Source organism: Oryzias latipes, chromosome 21, assembly GCF_053564925.1.
Source record: "Oryzias latipes strain Hd-rR chromosome 21, Olatipes_Hd-rR_3.1".
Classification (NCBI taxonomy): Eukaryota; Metazoa; Chordata; class Actinopteri; order Beloniformes; family Adrianichthyidae; genus Oryzias; species Oryzias latipes.
Window position 1 is genome coordinate 31085980 of NC_136257.1, and position 20663 is coordinate 31106642.

General features: G+C 43.9%; 1 protein-coding gene across 4 annotated transcripts in view; it reads left to right on the forward strand.

Annotated features, from left to right (window-relative positions):
- kalrna (kalirin RhoGEF kinase a) overlaps positions 1-20663 on the forward strand; it is a 128251-nt gene that overhangs the window by 82477 nt on the left and 25111 nt on the right. For all 4 annotated transcript variants that reach the window (XM_023951149.2, XM_078940176.1, XM_078940177.1 and 1 more), the window contains exons 39-40: positions 5834-5912; positions 5985-6152. In XM_023951149.2, the coding sequence (XP_023806917.1) occupies positions 5834-5912; positions 5985-6152 (247 nt within the window). The remainder of the gene's footprint in view (positions 1-5833; positions 5913-5984; positions 6153-20663) is intronic.

Consider the following 20663-nt stretch of genomic DNA (forward strand, 5'->3'; position numbering starts at 1 on the left):
TTTAGTGTAAAAACAAAAAGTAAATGAACAAACAGAAAAACAGCAGATGATACTAAAGTCTGCTGATTGAACCCGTCAGAAGCCACGATGACATCAGTGTAACAGAAATGTCTTTAGTGGTCCGTCCACTCTACAGGATTTAGGTTCTCAGGAAAAATATCTTCTTGTGGGTTAAACTGTTCCGGGTTTAAAAAAAGTGTAAATAAAGACATTTGGAGAAGAACAGTAGAGTTCTTTAGGGTAGGAAAGAGGAGGAACCGTTAAATCTGTAAAGAAAATGTTTTTTTACAAAAGAGAAGTTAAAAAAAAAAAGAGGCAGAAAGCAAACCGGGCATCAAACCGACGTCAGTCTGGACCACACAAACATGTTTTCACATCTGCTGCTGCTGCTGCTTTGTGATGCTGAGGACACGCACGTGCGCGCGCGTCCTCGTGAGCCTCTCTCACACTGCTGTGGGGTAGCGGCCATCTGCCGGTCATGTGACACCGGCGTGCACGCACGCACACACTCCCAGCTGTGGCGTGCTTCACTGTTCAGTAGCTTCCAGGTGGAGGCGGACGGGCGAGCGCGCTGACACACAAAGCAGCGGCTGTTTGTTTAGAGGGAGGGGGGGGAGGCGCAGAGCGGGGAGTTGTCAGAGAGGAGCGAGCGGCGGCGAGGAGCGGTCGACATGCCCAAGTGGATGAGCTTCAAGCTGTTCAAAGAGAGCAGCCGGGTGAGTAGAAGCGGTTCCGACCCGACTGCAGGAGGCGTTTGATTCGTCCAGCAGAAGGTTGAGGGGTGCCGGTTAGAGTCCCCTTAGCCCTTAAGCAAGCTGGCTGCTCTGCTGTGGACGGTTCCTCAAAGTTCCACTGATGTCTGGAACTGTGCTCCGTCAAAGACCTGCTGTTAAAAGGGCGTGTGCACGAGACGTGCACGAGACAGGAAACGGACCATTAGCTGCTATGGAGGGACGGGATGAAGTCAGGCAGCAGAGCCGCTTCTGATCCGGGTGGAGCAGGTTCTGCTGGTCTCTGAAATGTCGTGATCTGTCGCTGGGTCCACCTGTCCCGTCACATAAATGACCCGCGTCAGCATCTCTACGTTTCTGTCCCAGAAGGTTCTGGCAAAACTCCTTTGATCTCTTTCTTTCTTTCTTTGATGAAATTAGAAACCCAAAAATCTTCTGCTGCTGAAAATCCGTCTTTAGCTGCTTTTCTCGCTCTTGAGATGAGGATGTATTTCATCCAATGTTCCAGATTTGTGGTTCTTCATCACGTTGGTCTGACTCCACCCGCTGCTCCTCCAAGCACCTGGAGGAAGACTTCAGCTCCGCTCTGTGGGTCGTTTCTCCTTCAGGGGGGTTGGACCCCTGAAGGTTGGACTCCTGACCCGGAAATGTTTTTGACTTAAGAATTTGTCTTTGAGGAGTCCAGAGACGATCCCGGGATTTTCCCGCCGACCTGTAATCAACGTTCGATCAAAGTCGTAAAACGTGACGGAACATGATAGAACCCGAAGGTCTCAATCAGCCCTGCAGAGAAAAATCAACAAAAAAAGTAAAAAGAAAAACAAAATAGAAGAACAGACGTCTCTTTTGTTTACATTTTTGTCACAAAGAGATTCACTTTACTGTTAGTACTTTTATGATAAAAATTAACTTTAAGGGAGTTTACTTCCATTTGAAAGATCATATTTCAGTCTGATTTGACTTCTTCTAGCCGTTTGTTTTTTAGTTTTATAACCTTAACTTTGATGTGTTTTTCATCAGGATCCACTGAGATTCACATACGTTTATACACCACATTTTTTCTTTGATCAAAGGAAAACTTTTTAAGTCGCAGATCTTTAAAGTCGACTAGAAGGGGAAAAAAGTGTTCGGCTTTTTTTTTTTTCACAAACCAGAATACAATCTTGAAAATATTTTTTTATTCTTTTTTTTTTTTTTTTTTTCTGTGCCGAAATTCTCCGAATGATGGAAAATCAGATTCTGTCCATCATCTGGAGACGGGAACCGGTTCTGCAGGGACGACTCCAGGTCACTTTAGCGGTTAAAACCAAATCTGGAGTTGATCCATTTCACACACGTCATCTGCTGTTCTGGAAAAGCTTCTCCATCCAGTTCTTGGGATCCTCTTCATGCCCAGATTCATGCTGAACATCACTTTCATGGGTTTCCTCCCAGCTTCTCCTCACAGGAACTTTTTGGTTTTTGGCTTCAGGTGATGCTGCAGATGACGTTTCTGGATCTGAACCCGAATCACGGTTGGAATCCTAACTGCTTATCTGCCTTTTTACACTGATGTTAAGTTCAAGAAGCTTCAAAGCGTCTGTCAGCGTTCTTCTCTGTGAAACCATCCTAGGCAGAATCTTCCTCCACGTTTCGCTCAAAAACCTTCGAGATCTTCTGCTCCTCAGATTTAAACTGTGAGGTCAGACATTTACTTCCTGTTGACCTCCAGCTTTGATTAGTTTGAAGTTTGTGACGCAACAGATGATGGGGGGAAAAAAAAAAAGCAGACGGTTTCCGAAGGATTTCTCCAGAGGAACAGGATTTTTTTGTTTGTTTTGCCAGTTCCTTCCAGGAGAAAGCTGCAGCGGTTCTGCTGCTCCGATTACGGCCGGAACATATGATCGTCACAAGCCGGCGTGCGCACGCATGAGCGTGCTCGGTGCACATCCGCGGTCATATGACGGACACACCCTCAGACGCCGGAGGAGAAAAACAGAGCATCAGAGAAAGAGACAGCTGCAACTTTCCTCCAGATCCGCTTTTTTAGACAGGAGGGCGTCGCCGCCACGTCACAGAAATAGAAAATGAAAATGTTGTAGTGCTCCAAAAAAGTAGTTTATTTTTTTTTCATTTTCCTACCTGTCGTAGATTATGAATTGAAGTCCCGCATGAAAAGTTTTATTTGATTACAGAAAAAGTGTTTGCACCCTGAACTTCACCGATGCAAACAATCAGATGAGGGTGAAAGCCAAAGAAATTGACTAGAATTATTTTTCAAGCCCACATCATAGCCCCTCCACCACCGTGCTTGACAAATACATTTATATTTAATTTACGTTTATTTTTAATCAAGGTAAAATAATGTAAACATAAAAGTAATTGCTCCCTGAGCCTCATCAGCTAAAGACAAAAGCCATAGATTTGACTAAACTTACTTTTCCAGCCCACATCATAACCCCTCCACCACCGTGCTTGACAGGTGGTGTGAGGCGTTTACATGTACCTGACCTTAATTATTATTATTATTCTTTCCCGTTTTTAAAGAACGTCCTATCAGGACTCTCAGATACAATTTTCTAAACTTCTTCTCGCTTTTCTTCATAAAAGTTTTGTTTGTGTGACCTGAAGTTTTTAAAGTCTGAGACACAACTTTTCATTTTTATTTATGTTTTCTGCTAAGAGGAGGATTTTCTGCTAAAGCTTAATCAGCAGCTACGTGACCTGCAGCACCAAGTCACACAAAAGCAGTGAGTTCTGCTGTTTGGTCTTTTTCGACCAGACTTGATCTCTAATCAGCCAGAAAACGCCTGTTTGTGTGCGTTTGTGTGCGTTCGTGCACATGAGGCCATCTGTCGGCCCCACATTCACCGGCGCTCACACAGAGACGACCGTCTATGTTGCTAGGAGATCTTTAGCCCGGCTGCAGCTCACATGAACGCACACCGGCTAACATTTTCCAAAACACGGATCCTCCGGACCTGTAGGTCCTCCGCTGTTCCTCCTGCTTCTGCTGAGTCTCCTGCTCTCCTTCTAGCTTCATCTCCTTACGTTCCGAGTCGGACCTGAGGGCTCAAAAACGTTCCTGTTACTGGCATACGTTTGAGCGTGGAGTAAAGCAAAACAAAGTTTTTCTAAAAATGAACAGAGTTGGGACGGTTGTGGAGATGCTGAATGATCTCCTAGGCTTTGGTCCACAGCGGTCAGGATTTTGGTCTGTATTCGTGAATCACCTCACCTGATGGACCAGAATGTCTCTTTGCATTTTAACATTTCAGCATCTTTTACTTTCTTGTGACGAGATGTTTGTTGGATCTTTGCAGGAAAAATGCTTTAATAATCAGGTATTTTCCCATTTGAAAATGGAAAAAACAACAAGAAAGGTAATAAGGAAAGAGAGACAGACCACTGGATCAGCCTACCTGGTTGACCGATCTGAGTACTGGAACAGACTAACAACTGGAGCAATCAAACTGCTTTAAGTCCGGCTACAGACCACTGTAACATGAAATATGCAGATTATTTTAAAATTTAAACGTAGCGCAGAAAATGGAGGAAGCTGACAGGAAGACGTCTGACCAACCAGGAGTCACAGCTGGACCAGAGGAGGAGTTTCTGATGGTGACCTTCTGCGTGAAAGACGGCTCACAAAACAAACGGCTTTAGTGTTGTAGAACGCCAATATCAGCTTGAACCTGGAGCTTTGAGGTAAACGGGAAGAGACCCCTGAGAACGTAATTAAAAGCTCAGACTAAAACAGCCTGAAAACATCAAACGACTGAAGACTGTTACGGATACGTGAACCAAAAGGCGAAAGGATGGCCTCACAATGTGACATCTTGACTGTGAAACCTGGAGGGGGAAGTGTGATGGTAGGGTGTTGGATACAGAGGGTCTTCCTTAACAAACTCAGCGAACAGAGTATTTGGCAGCTTCTACTTGCCTCTGCTGCGAACCGAACTCCTTAGAGATTCTTTTAACACCAGAAGAACAAATAAACCACTTGAGGACCGAGAACCACCATGGGACCAAAACACCCCCGAGAAGTAAAAACCACCAGAGGAGTAAAAGCCGCCAAAGAACCAAAAACCACCAGAGGAGTAAAAACCACCAGAGGAGTAAAAACCACCAGAGGAGTAAAAACCACCAGAGGAGTAAAAACCACCAGAGGACCAAAAAACCACCAGAGGACTAAAAAACCACTAGAGGACTAAAAAACCACTAGAGGACTAAAAAACCACAAGAGGACCAAAAAACCACCAGAGGACTAAAAAACCACTAGAGGACTAAAAAACCACTAGAGGACTAAAAAACCACCAGAGGACTAAAAAACCACTAGAGGACTAAAAAACCACTAGAGGACTAAAAAACCACAAGAGGACCAAAAAACCACCAGAGGACTAAAAAACCACAAGAGGACCAAAAAACCACCAGAGGACCAAAAAACCACCAGAGGACCAAAATCCATATGATTTGGTTCTGTTTATCAGTGAAACAATAGACTGAAACTTCGTTCATAAATTCTAGAAACGGTTGTTTAATGCTTTTTAAAAAACTATTTATTTTTTGAGGAACTGAACCCTTCAAATGACCTTTTTTAGAAAAGTATCTGTTTGAATATTTTCTGTAGAAATGTTGGATGAAAAGAGCTGAACTGGTTCCTGGGAGTCGGTTCTGCTGAGTTCTGCCTCCTCTGAAAACGTCCTTTGATGGTTTTAGACCTGAAGTGGTTCCATGAAGGCTTTTCTGGGTCAGTTCTGACGGCTGGTTGTTCTTCCTGGAACATCTCAGAGAACTAAAGGAAGTATTGGAAATGCTCCACACGTTTTGCCGTTAGAACATGTGAAGCTTTGTTCTTAAATCTGGAGGTTCGTCTCCTTTTTCCACGATTTCTGTGGGTTCCAGAAAATGCGTCTTTACCCTGAAACATAAGCAGGAACAGAAGAGTTCCGTGTTTTCTCTTCCTCTGAGGGTGTGCAGCCGTTTGTTATGGAGGCTGAAGGTCGCTCGGTCGGTGCGGATCGGGCTGGCGTGTCCGCTGGAGAAAAACAAACACTGGATGTTTTGGGTCCAAACGTTCTGACTGATTCGTTCTGACGCTCAGCCGTCTCCTCTCTTAACAGCTCTCTGGCGGTTGCGAGCTGACGGTCGTCCTGCAGGACTTCACGGCAGGCTGCGGCACAGAGATGTCCGTCAGTACAGGTGAGGCTTTAGGTAACTGCTGAGGGGGTGGAGCCTCTGCTGCATTGACGCCGTCCGTAACACCTTTTGCAGGTCAGACGGTGGAGCTGCTGGAGCGGCCCAGTGAGCGACCCGGATGGTGTCTGGTCCGAACCACCGACCGCAACCCGCCGCAGGAAGGGCTGGTTCCCAGCTCGGCTCTCTGCGTGTCCCACTCCCGCTCCAGCGTGGAGATGGACTGCTTCTTCAGCTCGGGGAGAGGTAGGACCCGCAGCTCTTCATCACTGGATTCAGTGATGAAGCTGAGAGATCTCTTGTTTTGGCTCCAACTGCACGAAGAGACTCCGGCCGAGTCTAAACTGCTGAGTTTGCATTTCTAATGACATGAAAAACAGGAGGAAAATGTTTACCGTTACTCTGCTGACCCCTGCAGGTGAGACAGGAGACTTACACCAAACCACAAGTAGTTTAAGTTAAAGAAAAGTCAATACAGGAAAATAAGTTTCAATACTTTCTGGACCGCTTTAATCTGAAAATTTGGTTTAAAAATGTTTTAAGCGTAAAAACAAAAGTGCTTGCACAGTCCTGGCCTGCAGGGTGGATGGGGTCCTGCAGAGGGCGCTGTGGTGCAAAGTGACGGCCTTCGGCTGCATGACTGAACATGCTTCATCTGCAGAATCAAACACATGCATGTCGACACACGCTGGATCAGCTGACGTCTGCCTACACGTTCTTTTGAGTAACGTCAGCAGAAGAGTCGGAGACTGGGTGTTTGGAACATTTAACGTTCAATCTAAAATGTTACAGCAAAACCAATCTCCAAATGTGTGACATACACACCTTTAAAGTGGTCTACTAATAGTCGTTCAAAAAGCAGCAGTTGTTGATCCAGCAGTTAGACTGAACCAAGTTGTAACATTAATTACCAGTTAGACTGATCCAGCAATTAGGCTGATCCAGCTTTTAGATTGGTTCAGCTTTTAAACTGATCCAGCTGTTACAATGATCCACCACCAGCATTTAGACCGATCCATCATTAAGATTCTGTGAGATTTTTTTTTTTTTTTTTTCTACATTTAAGGTTGAACTAAGATGAATTTAAACTGACTGGAGCTGCTGTTGTTTACTTTAAATCTGTCATTTCTCTGTTCCTGGTTGATGTAAATAAGTTTGCAGGGTTCACAATAGTTGCACTTGAACCCACAGAACAATCAGCAATTAATTACTATTGGCTGCTTAGAAAATCTCCATCTGTAAGTCAGTTTCTAAAATTAAAGTTGAAAAAAAAAATTCTCCTCTGAGATTCTGGAGAGATTTTAATCAACTTTCCTGTGAATGAGTTTAAACTGATAATTAAAGGTTTCTCTTTGGTTTAAATAGAAGCTCCTCAATGCTCAGCTTGATCAGGCTTCTCTGTGTCTCCTGCATGTGGGTGGGGGGTGGGGAGCGGTACCGGGGGGGTAGTGTCTTGTGACCGCTCTGTGAAGTGGGTCTCCTTGTCCTTCCGAAACTCTGGAGTGAAGGAAAGCGAAAGGACAAAACTCGTTCCGGCCCAGTTCCCACCTGGAGGAGGCTTGAGTGAAACCTACAAAAAAAAAAAAAAAAGTTCCTTGGTTCCAAAGATTTTTGGCTCTTAGATTCAGTTTTTAGGTTAAAGTTGGAAACAGGAGAGACGGCTGTGGATCCTGAGGAAAAATGCGCAGAGACTAAAATGGGACACTGCAGCGGAACAGTGATGCTGGAAGCGCTTTATTTGGGCTAGGCCGGTTCCTCACCTGCTGCAGTGCTCACACACACACACACACAATCCCGCACAAAAACACACAAAAACACACAATCGCACGAAGGTCAGGAGCCGCGAAATCAGCAAAACATCCTGAGATGCTCACAAGTCGCTGATTCATTTCATGAAAACAGAAAGTCAGAACTAGATTTGCAATTCCCATCAGATGCAATCTCTTTAAAGGTATTGCATCTGATTGCTCAAAGCAATCTACATTTTAAGCATTTTAAGGCTATTACTATTAAAGGTCAAAATGCACCTTTAAGTTTCAAGAATATAGTGACATAGCTGTTCAAACTCTCTGAATCACCACCTACAAACATTTAAAAACATTTTTCGCAATACCGTCTTGGTAATGTTACTCATATTTTTGTACTCTCAAATTAAAAAAATCAACAGTAAAGACGAGACTTTTTTTGATATTATTACTGAACGGTGGGCGGAGCTTCCCAGGCTTCCAGTAGGATCTATTTAGAAGAAACAGGCGCTTGAGGAATCATGGGTGATTACCTTGGTCGAGTTTTGAAATACGAATTCTTTAACATTTTTAAATAATTAAAATTTAATTGAAAAGCTTTTAAATCACGTTTACAGCTTTTTAATGTATCTAAATTTAAAGATTTTTTTTCATAACGTTGAGAGATCATTTTAAAGGCTTTTTGTTGTTGTTTTTAATTGTTTTCGTTAGAGTTTTGATAGTAGGTTTACACTTTTTAGCTTATTTACTGTTTCTGACAAGTGTAAAGAGTGTCAATTATTTTTAATTTACTAATTTTTATTTGTATTTTAGCTAAAAAAATCATCCCCTTACAACTGTTTTTAAAACAAAATCAAATGAAAGCAACAAACAATGAATATTTACGGCTGTAAATTTATGTCGTTTTGGTGTAAAGGTGGACTTTTTGACCGTGAGATTTAATGGAAATTTGTTCCCGCCTCTAAATCCAGGAGCTTGGTGGTGTAAATTACTTTTGACATCACCTTTTGTGGCAGAAATGTCTGTAGCGTAAAACAAGTCAAACGTTTGAAATGATTTTAAGACCCACGCATGCTTGTGTTCAGGAGAAGTGAAGTGTGTCTGAGGGGGAGGAGCTGTGCTGCGCCTCTGTGAGCACAGGCTCCTCCCCCTGCCTGTCTCTGGCCGTCCCTCCCTCTGGATCGGGACAGTGCAGACCTGTTTCTCCTGCCGCGCGCACACACCCTGTCAGCTGGGATCAGGTCGGCGTGCGAGGCGCTCTGAGGATGTGTGTGTGAGGATGAACCCCTGCTGTGGATGGATCTCCTCGCGCTGCTGCTGCTGCTGCTGCGACCGCTCAGGTGGGACCGGAGGCTCGGCAGGTGTTGGGGGGGAAACAGCAGTGGGTCTGGGAGCTCGGGTTCTGCTCCTCTGGGATGGAAACCGAGTTTTGTCAGTTAGTGTCACTGTCAGGAGTCATCTGTGGGATTGAGTAATCTCTTTTGTGTGTGTGTGTGTGTGTGTGTGAGGGGTGTAGCTGGTTGTGACACAGTTTTTTTGTAGCTCTCTGGGGCTTTGCAGGACTCATTGTGTTAACCTGCATTTCCCAACCTGACAGACAGTTGCTCACTCCTCCTGAGTCAGCCGTGGCATCACATGACCACAGCCTTTAAGTTAAATCTGAATCAGCACCAATTCAAGCTGACCCGTCCCTGTGGTGGAGCGGGTTCGCCAGGCTGGGTAATAAAGAAGCTTTACTGTACAGCAGCAGAAAAGGAAATGGAGTTAAATGGAGGATAAAAATAGACCTTGAAGCATGACTCTGGGATTTCAGTTCAGGAGACAAGTTTGTTTGGTTTATCAAATCTGGATCAGTTTTCAGATTATCAAACAATTTTGGGAGAAATGATAGAATTTAGCACCAAGCATTTTGTTTAGCTGCAGGACGGCGTTTCTGCAGCATCTTGGTGAACTCGAAGAAGAAACCGTTCATTGACTAAAGTCAGGAAAGTACATTTAACTGTCTAGGAGAGAAGAGAATGGGGAAAATGACCTGGGATAAACCCAGTGGACCACATGTCTGATGTTTTTCTGTTACAGTGATGTCACTGTGGGTTCTTTTAGGCTAATATTAGTATAAGTTTAGTTGGAACTAATTATCAGTTTTGACTTGAATTGACTTTGGAAAATAATTGCATAAATGCAAATAAAACTTCTTCGTTACATTTTGTGTTTTTAAACCAGTTTTTATGTCGTTCTGAAAATTATTCCTGTATTTCTTTTGTTATTTATTTTCACTTTTTCATTTGGCTTTAAAATGACCAATAGGTTCAACAACTCACAACCCGTTGTTTTCAATCGGTGAATCGACAAAGGCTTTTTATTGTTTTCAAAAGTTACACGTTTTTGGCTTTAAAGGGTCTATATCCTGTTTTTCTTAAGCCTTGCAGAATAAACTCTATCCATATTTATATTATATTACATTCGGCACACTAAAGAAGAAGTTGTTTTATTAAATATTTGTTATTTTGCTGAGCTCATTTTCTTACACTAAAATAAGACGATTCGATCCCTGAGGCCCCACCTTTCTCTCCTTGTGGGTGTCGCCCATTTTATGACGTCAACCTAGATCCGGCCTCGGCGGCGTGTTTGAGTTTCTTCCACGAAAACAAACGTCATTCTAACTTTTGCAAAGATGGATGCGCAGATTACGGATACAGAAGAAAAGCGTTTAGCCAATCACCGCCAGGTCCACTATCTGTTAGCCTGGGGGCGGTGCTGGTGGCGCAGACTCTTCCTGGAAGGGGCGGTCCTCACTTTGTGATGTCACAATGTGGGGACCCACTCGTTTTCATGGATTGTGAGGGGATGGTGCTCAGAGCGCAGGTTTTCTTTTAGAGTAAACCTCAGAAATGAATGAATGGATCAAATTGCCCCTTTGAGGATATTTTTCGTGACAAATGAACATTATAAAACACTTAACATGTCAAAAGTTGATTTTACTTGAATATAGACCCCTTAACATCTTTTACTTTTTGCCATTGCGTTTAGTGGCCGATGCATCAAATTCTCCCTTTCTGTATGTAAAACATATATTTGGGACATACTTGGGACAAGCACACCAAAGCACTAGATTGTGCCCCCATGTTGCTGCTTGTTTTTAATACTCCTACACTAGCTACTTCTAAATGTATTTGCACTTTTTAAAGCTAAGTTAGCATTCGGAGTGTTTTTACTTCGATTGCTCGGCTTTATTCCGCAGATTTTTTAGGTTTAAAGTTCTTAAGCTAACTTATCTTTTGCAGATGATGGTGTAGTTTTCTTTTTGGGAATTTGTTGGCTTCTTGATTATATTTTTACTTAATTCAGCTAATAAGCTAATTGTACTTTGCTGTCTTTAGTTAACATGTAGCAAAGGAATTACCTAATTTAGAACTTAGTGTAAAAACTTACAGAACAATTTTGAAAATGTTAGCTTAGATTTAGCTAATGGAACACTTAAATGTTCTTATTGGTGCTTTTAATCATAAAGAAGTGTTTGAAGTCTTCTAGTTTAGCTGTTTTAGCTCTTAGCATTGTTTGCTCTGAGCTTTTTAAAAAAAGTTTTAAAAGTTTTCATTAAATTAAGCATTAAACTGCTATTATTTGATTTGTTTCTTTTTAGCTGAATTACTTTCTTCAGCTATGAAATTGTTTTAATTTCATCAGCAAAGAAAGATGCAAAAAAAGGCCCAATATTTAAAGAAAATGATCAGATGAGAGCAGAAGGCGTCGAGCACTAAAGTCCAACGGTGTTGAAATCCAGCTGCAGTCCATTTGATTTGCACTCAAAAGGTTGCAGTGATGAAGGACGTTATAACATCAAACGTTAGACGTCCCTCCTACACCAGAGCCCAACAACAACGGTCTGTTTCCATCACCTCCAGGGTGGGACTCATTTTCTCACCTGCTCAGGTGAAACATGATGTTCAACTTTAACTCAAACATCCAAGACATTTAGAAAATGTTTGGTTCAATACGAGAACAAACATTAAATTTGTTGAGAATGTTGTTTAAAAAATCCGGACAAACAGGAATGTATCAATAAGTAGTCAAATTCCAGTAGAAATATCCAGTTTTTCTTTGAACAGCTTTTTACAGTCTGGATAAAACACATCCATTGTGATTCATTTCTGTCACCTCTATTTATCAGCTGGTGTAGTCTTTGTGGTTCTTTATGGACCTGTCTGTACTGTGAAGGTTTGCTGGCAGCTGGTAGTTAAAGTTTAGCCCGGCTTGTGTCAGGACAGGCCACGGACTTTGGTTTCACATCAGGAGCTGAGTGTTGGATTGGTTGGCATGCGGATGAACCGGTTCCTCTGGTTTGTGTGAAACTGGCAGTGCTTTACATATGCCCTCATGCTGGGGCCGCTCTGATGGATATCAGCAGAAAAGCTGGATTTAAAAGCAGGCATGATATGGCAGACGTGCAGCAGCTTTGTCTTTCCTTCTGTTGAAATCATAAACGGTATGTGATGAAAGATGGTGATAAAATGGACACCCCTATGAGCTTAGATGTTCCTGGTTCTGCACTGTTCTGGTGTCATTCTGATTTTTTTTCTTCTCAAATCTGGTGTTTCCATTCTGAGAATCAGTCTGTTGTAGAACCTTTAGCTGCTGCTTTGATACAAAGAAACATTCAAGGTGCCTTTAATTGGAGTGAATGTTGAGTAAGGGGACCTACTGAAGCTCAACATGGACCAGCTTTAGATTCAGGATCGCTGCTTTACTTACTGAGCTGGAGGCACTCGACAACCATGTGCACCACTCTACATCTAGTGTACAACTAATCTACATCCAGTCTATGCCCGGTCATCATCTGATCTACATCTAGTGTACATGTAATCTGCACTTGGACTAGGGGCGGTGAACATCTGCTTTACATTCGGTCTACTTCTGTTCTACTTCTGGCGGTACACATCTAGTCTACATCACATCAATATTCGGCCTACATCCGGTCAACAATAAGTCAGCATCCACTCTACCTCCAGTCTACATCTACTTTCCAATGTTGCCAACAAGCCGGATTTCAGCACCTTTATCCTTTCTTTGCTGATCTTCTTCCGTGTTTGGTTTGTACGTGAGTCTGTATCTGGAGATCCCAGAGGATCCTGGGACAGTCGTTGTGTGCTGATCTTGTAGATGTTTATCATCCTGAGCTTGGAACCATCTAGTGAAGATGTTACAGTCAAATGTTTATTAAGGATCTTAGCTTAGGTGATCTCTGAGGGTCCCAGCTACTGGTGGGTAAACCAAGGAGCGGCTTCCTACTTTAGGTAAAGAACAAGGCAATCTGCAGTCTCTTTTGTCCCGCCTACTTGCCTATTTTGGAAAGGCTGAGGTTTAAAGAAGAAAGGCACAAAAAAGTAAAATACTGTCTGTTGTTGATCAGTTAAGGGTTTGTTTGCTGTATCATTCGGGGTTCTGCTGCCTCATGTACTGTAGGTCAGGTACACGTTCCATGTTCAAGTTCTGACTCCTGTCTGGACAGTTGGCTCTGACACTTCATGGTCCTCCGCCTCTGAATGGTTCCTCTATGAATCAGATCTAACAACTTCAAGGCAGATTGCGTAAGTGTCGGGATATTGTTCCGCCGTCCTTTACCCCTTGATCCTAATCTGTAGTAACTTTCCTCCACATCTGGTTTGACATGAAACTTTGTTTTTGTTTGATGGAAATGTTCATTTTTATCAGTGTGGCTGATGTTTCCCATCAAGAGTTTCCGTCACAAAGTGTCTTTTTGAACAGGATGCAGAGGACGATTTGAGGAAGACTCAGCGGTAATTCTTGTGATACATGAACGAAAAGCCAAACTCAACTAATACATCATTTAAATTTCGTTGCAACAGTTTTATTTAAATAATAGTCAAGATAACTTTAATTATACTCCAAATGACCCTTGTCTACAGGGCTCACTTTGATTTACAAACTCCAAGCTGCCATAAGTTTGACTCAGCGGGTAACCATGTATCGCGCCATTTTTTACGATAGCATTATTGCACAGGCTGATATCACGATGACGATATGATTGTTTGTGCTGCCACAGGGGAGGATGTAGAGGAGAGTCTTCATCATGCCAAATCCACTTTTTGAGTTTTTAGGTGTATTTTAATGCAAATTCCGCACAAAAGACAACCCCTGGTGATCAGAACGACTGGAGCTAACAGAGGGTTTGGGACAAGAAAAAACGTTTATTCACCAAAGAAAATGAGACAACTGCTGATGACCTCCAGACCAAAAGCGGCAGAAATGTTCTGCTCGCTGTGGACTTTTGGAGGCGAGCGTTTGAAACCATCGTGTTCTGCTGCTCTGAACCGTCAGCATCATGGAGGCCGGTGGCCTGAAACCTTTTCAGGGTTCTGAGCCTGAAATAGACCTTCCAGGTCGCCCAGTTTTAGTCTTGGATGTCCAGAGTTCCTCTGAAGGAACATGGTGCGGAACCAAACAGAACGTGTGTGAATGCAGAAATGAACTCAGAACCGGGTAGAACCGGTTCCACAAACATCTAGCAACGGGTTCCCTGCAGGAAAGTGCAGCCGATCAAAGCTGATCTGGAATCCGAGCAGATCAGAAAACGGAGACACTTTTCTTTTGGGTTTTCCACAGGCAGGTTTTTCTGCTCCTGGGTCACATGTCACAGATATCTGAACTGTGCGATGGGAGTTATGAGTGGAATGCCATCCTCCCAGATTACTGTCTCTCCCTGTCATTGACAAAAAGGCAGCAGGGAGAAGGGGCGGGGTCTTTCCTGGCATAGCAGTTCCCTCCTTTGACTGCAGAGGTTCTGGTTTGGGAAGCAGCTGGTCTCCCAGGTGTTGCTCTGACGCTCCTGTAAATCCTGCAGCCATGAGAAGCGATCTCAGGGCGTGTTTCCTGTGCTCCGTCCGAGAATGGGATTAAAGGAGGGATTTCTGCTTGGAGCAGCAAGCCTGTTTTCACAGAAACACTATTTTTAGCTCAGTTTGTGAAACATCTCTGCAGATTAGAGATGAATCTGAAGCAACAAGTTACTTTTGTGTAAAAAAAAATCAAAAAGTGCAACTTTAAAGTCCCAGTCCAACTTTCTTTGGATCCATTTTCAAAGCGTTCCCAGTGGTCTGTTATTTAGGATTATGTCATTTTTAGGCTAAAAGCAAAAACCTGTGTGGTTTTCTAGGACATAGTTTCTGCAGAAGGAGAATCAGAAATTCACCTCCGAGTTGTGGGCGGGGCTGTTGGCGTGGAAAAACCCTGCCCCCTTTCCCCTCCCCATTGCTGAGAGGTCACTGATGCCAGCGTGGACGAGGAAAACAAAGACCTAAATGGATCTATTTTACTTTTAGGATTTGGAGCCTTGCACGGGCCAACCCTGACGTTCACCTCTGACCTTTTAACCCCACACTCTTCAGCCCGGTTCTTAAGGGCGTCCTACCAACATCTCTTTGTGTCACACAGCCACTATGTACATTTTGCGCATTTTCCGTGTATGAAATCTCAGTCTTTCGTGATGCATGCGTAAACAACGTCATTCAAAATGTTTCTTGCGTTCGTCGATGTGCGCAGATGTCCGAGATTCGGTCGACCAGACTTTATGTGAATTCCAGATTTAGCTGTTCAAGCTCAGTTGGTTGAGACCTTAAATCCTACACAATTGTGTGTAATTTTGGCGAGATGCAAATTTGTGGCCGTTCCAGACCGTTCCATGTATGTCCATGTACCACCAACGTGTGACTGTTTTATCGCGTACACGCCGCACAAATCCCGTTAAATTTAGTAGTTGACGCACAGATCACTAGTGAATTGCATACAAATCATCTTCGTTGATTTTTGTGTTCATTGTTCGGTTTATTCTTCGTGGTTCTAACGTGGTTCGTTCCTGATACATCGGTGAAAATGCCACGTAAAAACCACATCTTTTCTCTCTTTTTCCACATACATTCACCTACAACTGCATCTTTTCTGTCTGTTTCTGACTCACAACGATTTGTAAAGAAAAACTCTTTATAAATGTCTTCAATCATCAGTAAAATGTTGCAAGAACATGTCAAAAACACCTTCTTCATTTATTCTTTTCCTGTTAAAATCCCACTTTCAAACAATGCTCCTTTTCTCGCTCTTTGCAGTGGCGGCAGGCGGTTTGACCTGAAGGTCTGACTAACCGAAGGTGTTTGATGGAGGAGTTAAATCGGCTTGATCAGCTCTTATCTCGTTTGAAATCAGCAGCCTGTTTAATGTTAGAACAAAAATAGATAAATATTGAGCAAAGCTGTAGCTCAGTGGGTGGAGCAAGCAATTGGTCGGTTCAATTCCCGAGCTCAAAGGTCATTTTGTCGGTAGGCAGAAATGGAAGTGGAAGAATGTGTTTTGGAAACAAGTATTTCTATTATGGGATGTTTCTTTAGACGGTGCTCCGCTGTTCAACCGAACAATGCAATCTGATTGGCTGACGCTGGTCTTGGAGCATTTTTATGTGGGAGTTCTTCCACTGAGGTGAAAACAGACTAAACAGATGGAGAGGAGACAAGCTTTTTGTTATCCTTTACTGATAGAACCGAACTTTCTGGACTGTCCTGCTTCAGAGAAGTCCTAATTTGGACTCAGAGGTTTTCTGAAATTCTCTTTTTTTTTCTCTCCATCCATTTTTATTGTTTAGAAAAGAGTTCAGTGTTGCAGAAAACCGCCGAGCTGAGCTGCAGAATGATCCCTGACAGCTTCCCGTCTTCTCAGAGCTCTGATGACTCTCTCTCTCTCTGAGGTTCAGCCGTGAATCCAGACCTCCATGTTCCTGCAGGGTTCTATAGGGTTCCATAGGGTTTCTCTATGAGGACGTTTGTTTACATGTTAGATGGTCAAACTTTCTTCCCCTCTTTCAGACTCCACAATGGATCCTCCTACTTTTTTGCGTCGTCTCTCTGGATTCAGTGTCCACTCATAGTTTTATTTTTCCTTTTTTAAATTTTTTTCTCATGCAGACGTTGATCAATCAAAGTTTTTGTTCAGAAACCAGAGCAGGAAGTCGAAGACAGAAACTCACCGAGCTGCAGAGTTGTGGCATCAATGGATCCATTCATGACAAATGAATGTGGTGTAATTACAGAATGAAACGAGCGGGACAAAACTGGATCCGCAGGGCGCTCATCGCACTCTCTGCATGTGTGTGTTAGGGCGTGCACGTGTGTGTGTGTGCATGTGTGTGTGAGAGATTAAAGATGGCAGCGATGGAGCCTCACACTGGACGGTCTGTGCTTCTGCACGCAGAAGAAAAGCCTCATTGTTGCGTCTCACCTGACTTTGAGTCGTGCGGCGTGCACACTCCGTGCGCTGCGACCCGACTGCAGCTGCACTGCAGAAATGCAGCTGCAGCTGTGTGACGCAAAGGGTCGCGGCTTCACCGCGCCTCTGAATGAGAAGGAAACGGCAGATAATCTTCATCGTCTCCAGAAATCTAGTAATGGGGAAAAAAGTCAGACGACGACGGAAACAACCTCCAGTTCAGAGTGAATATTTATTGCTTTAGCAGAAAAATAAAGGAAAAAAATAGAATAAAGTAACTATGAATCCAAAAAAAACAGCTAAATATATCAGGAAGGAATGATTATTTATGATAATAACAGATCCCAGATGCCCAAACACCTGAGAGGAGGGGTCCTGGAGAAACGAACCCAAAACAAGACAAGAAAACAGTTTTGAGTTCCTGCAGCCTAGCAGGAGTGAGGGGTGAACCCCTCCTCAGGAATAGATATGAAGAGGAGCAGCCCCGACGGCTCTCCCCAGGGACAGGACACATGAGGGGGAGCACCCCCGGTGATCGTCCTCCTGAACAACAGGGGTGAGCGTGACCATCCTCAGGGTCAGGGAGCATTAAGTGTGGCCCTTGCGACCCTCATCAGGGACTGACACATGAAGAGGAGTGGCCCCGGCTACCCTTCACAGAAACAAAAAACTTCAAGGATCGCCCCGGCAAGCCACCTCAGGAACAGACATGAAGAGGAGCAGTCCAGTAGACTCTACCCAGGGACAGGATGCGTGAAGAGGAGCGGCACCGGCAACCTTTCACAGGAACAGGACAGGGAACATGGCATGTGCCCTCGGCGACCCTCCCCAGGGACAGGACACATGAAGGGGAACACCCAGGGTGACCCTCCTCCATAACAGGAAACATGGGCAACAGGGGTGAGCGTGACCATCCTCAGGGTCAGGGAGCATTAAGTGTGGCCCCGGCGACCCTCCTCAGGGACTGAGATGTGAAGAGGAGCGACCCTCCACAGAAACGGGAAACTTCGAGGATGGCCCTGGCAAGCCCCCACAGGAATAGGTTGGCTGGACGTGGAATGGCATGACATGAACATGACTGCAGGAAAAACCCATCCGACGTGGCGTGGCATGGTAAGGACTGCAGTAGCAAAAACCCTGCCACTGCAGCAAGAATTCTCCTGCTGGGTCCAAGGTAGTCAGGACATTCTGGCAGGAACCCTGAATCTGGTGTGACACACAACAACTCAGAACATGACCAAACACAACATAAAAGCCAAACCAAACAACAGAACAGCTTCAAACGGTTGTAAACTCTACAGCAGAGGTGTCAGAATTAAGGCCTCGAGGGCCGGTGTTCAACATGTTTCTGATCAAGCTGCCATTGAAGCTGGAGCAGCAGATAAGGCAGGGGTTCTAGAAAACCAGCTGTAGGCCGACCCTGGAGGCCTGGAGTTTGACACACCTGCTCTACAGGAAGCAGCTCCGAAAATAAAAATCCATCTGAAAACATTTGCATGCATGTCTTGCATACAGTTAAAGCTAAACTGGATCCCGCGTCTCTTTTCAGACTTTAAAAACGCCGCCCCTGTAGATTCCTTTGGAATTTTTTGCTGCTCCAGCATGACTTTAAAATAACATTCATCGTTTCCATGAACCCACAGGTTTAAATATGTAAATGGAATTGTCATCCTTTCAAAGTAAAGCGGGCGGATGGGATCCGTCTCCTGTTTTCACCATTCAGCTTTCTATTCACACGAACATCATTCAGCTTTAGAACATTTGAATGTTTTTACTGCTTCACTGTTTGGGTCAAAGTGACCCGAATAAAAAAAAACTTTTTTATAAAAAGCAATTTCCTTTTTATTTTAGAGTTTTACTCGAATTCTTTAGCTTTAGCGTCTGAAGAAAAAGCAAAAAACAATTTAATTGACCCAAAACAACGCAAAGTTCTTATCTAAAATGGAACTTCTCTACAATAAATTAAGAAATAATAGAACCCTGATGGAATTTTTTGTTGTTGTTGTTGTTACTATGGCAACAGTCAGCTCATCTGCTCATTTCCGGTCTTCTTGTGAGGGAGTTTTGGATGATTTTTAAAGCCCACATTTGAAAGTTTGTGGTTTTTAGGCGACGCGGCTCGTCAGGATTGAGCTGCTTCTGCTGAGTCAGGAGTTCCTGTAACTGCGACATCCTCCTGAGTGTGACGCAGCAGAACGTTGCGGGATTCAGGCTCTTCCTGCAAAACACAGATCTGATTTGCAATGATGCAGAGATGATGAACAGACACCCGATCGCAAAGACGTCATTGGGCGGGCGAGCCGAATGTTCGGCCCCCTCGTTTTTGTCTTCACCGGGACAAACCCGACTGAGTGTATACGACTTGAATCTGAGTGAGTCAAAGACAGACCAGTTCGCCTGGAGAAGAGCGAGTAGCCAGATCAATTTTGTGACACACTAAAGAATGATTTTTTTAAATTAAAACAGTTATTTTTGCAGCTCAGTTTCCTACTTGGAAGTAAGACCACCCGATCTCTAGGGCTCCGTCTTTCTCTCCTTTCATGACATCATCTTAGAGTCGGCCTCAGCAGTGTCTCTGCGTTTTCGTCCACGAAAACAAACAACATCCAAACTTTTGCAAAAATGGGTGTGTCTGTTAGCCTGGGGGCTGGAAGCGCAGACTCTTCCTGGAAGGGGCGGTTCCCCACTTTGTGATGTCACAATGTGGGGACCCACTCGTTTTCATGGATTGTGAGGGGCTGCTGCTCAGAGAGCAGGTTTTTAGAGGAACACTCAGCTCAAAAAGTAGATCTTGTATGATATAGGGCCCTTTACTGTTGCATCCGAGTCATTGTGTCTGAAAGACACAAATTCCTTTGAGGCGTCCATCATCAGAAATGAACGGACTCTGCAGAAACAGCCGAAGACATTCTCACGGTCTCATTTCATATCTGACATTTTTAAATGGGGGCGTGGTCATTTGATGGACAGGGAAGCTCCAGATCAAACTCAGTGGTCCAACAACAAGCAGGTTTTTCGTCCCAGTTGTGGTTTGATGACTTTATGTCGGGAAAATGGCGTCAAAGAAACCGAAGAAAGACCAGGTTAGAAAACAGGATAATAATATCAATTCTGTTATAATAGAAGTCATAAAAAGAACAAATTGTCAGTTTATTGATAGTCTTAGCTAAAAATGTAGACAAACCCTTTCTGCTGCAGCCCTGAAGCTGGAGATTTTAGGAAAATCCAAAACACTGAAGCTGAAAAATAATGAAATACTCGAGTATTTGTTGCACTTATGGATTTCTGCAGGTGTCTCTGCTCATCCGGCAGGTGACCTTTGACCCCGTCCTGCCCCTCCCTCATCGGTGGTTTCAGGTCACTTTGGAATTCTCGGTGCACCTTGACCGCGTTTGAGAGCGATTTTTATCTGGTGTTTCGGCTGATAAGAGCCCAGCGCTCAGCTCAACACAAAAGAGGAAAACCAGTAAAATCTGTGAGTGACGTTTCGGGGAAAAGGCTGAAATCTGTGAGTCATTTGCAGGAAGATGATGACTCTGCAGATCTGCTCTCTGAGGGATGAAGTGCTTTGGAGACTTTCTGAGCCAAAGCAGACAAAATAAAGAAAACGGGAGGAGAACACACAAGGAGCTGACCGCTGACACATGACTGCCACCTCCCCCCGCCGCTCGCATGCAGTCACATGTGTTTGTGTTTGTATGAAGGCCGCTGTTCAAAAGAAACCACTGAAAAACCACCGATC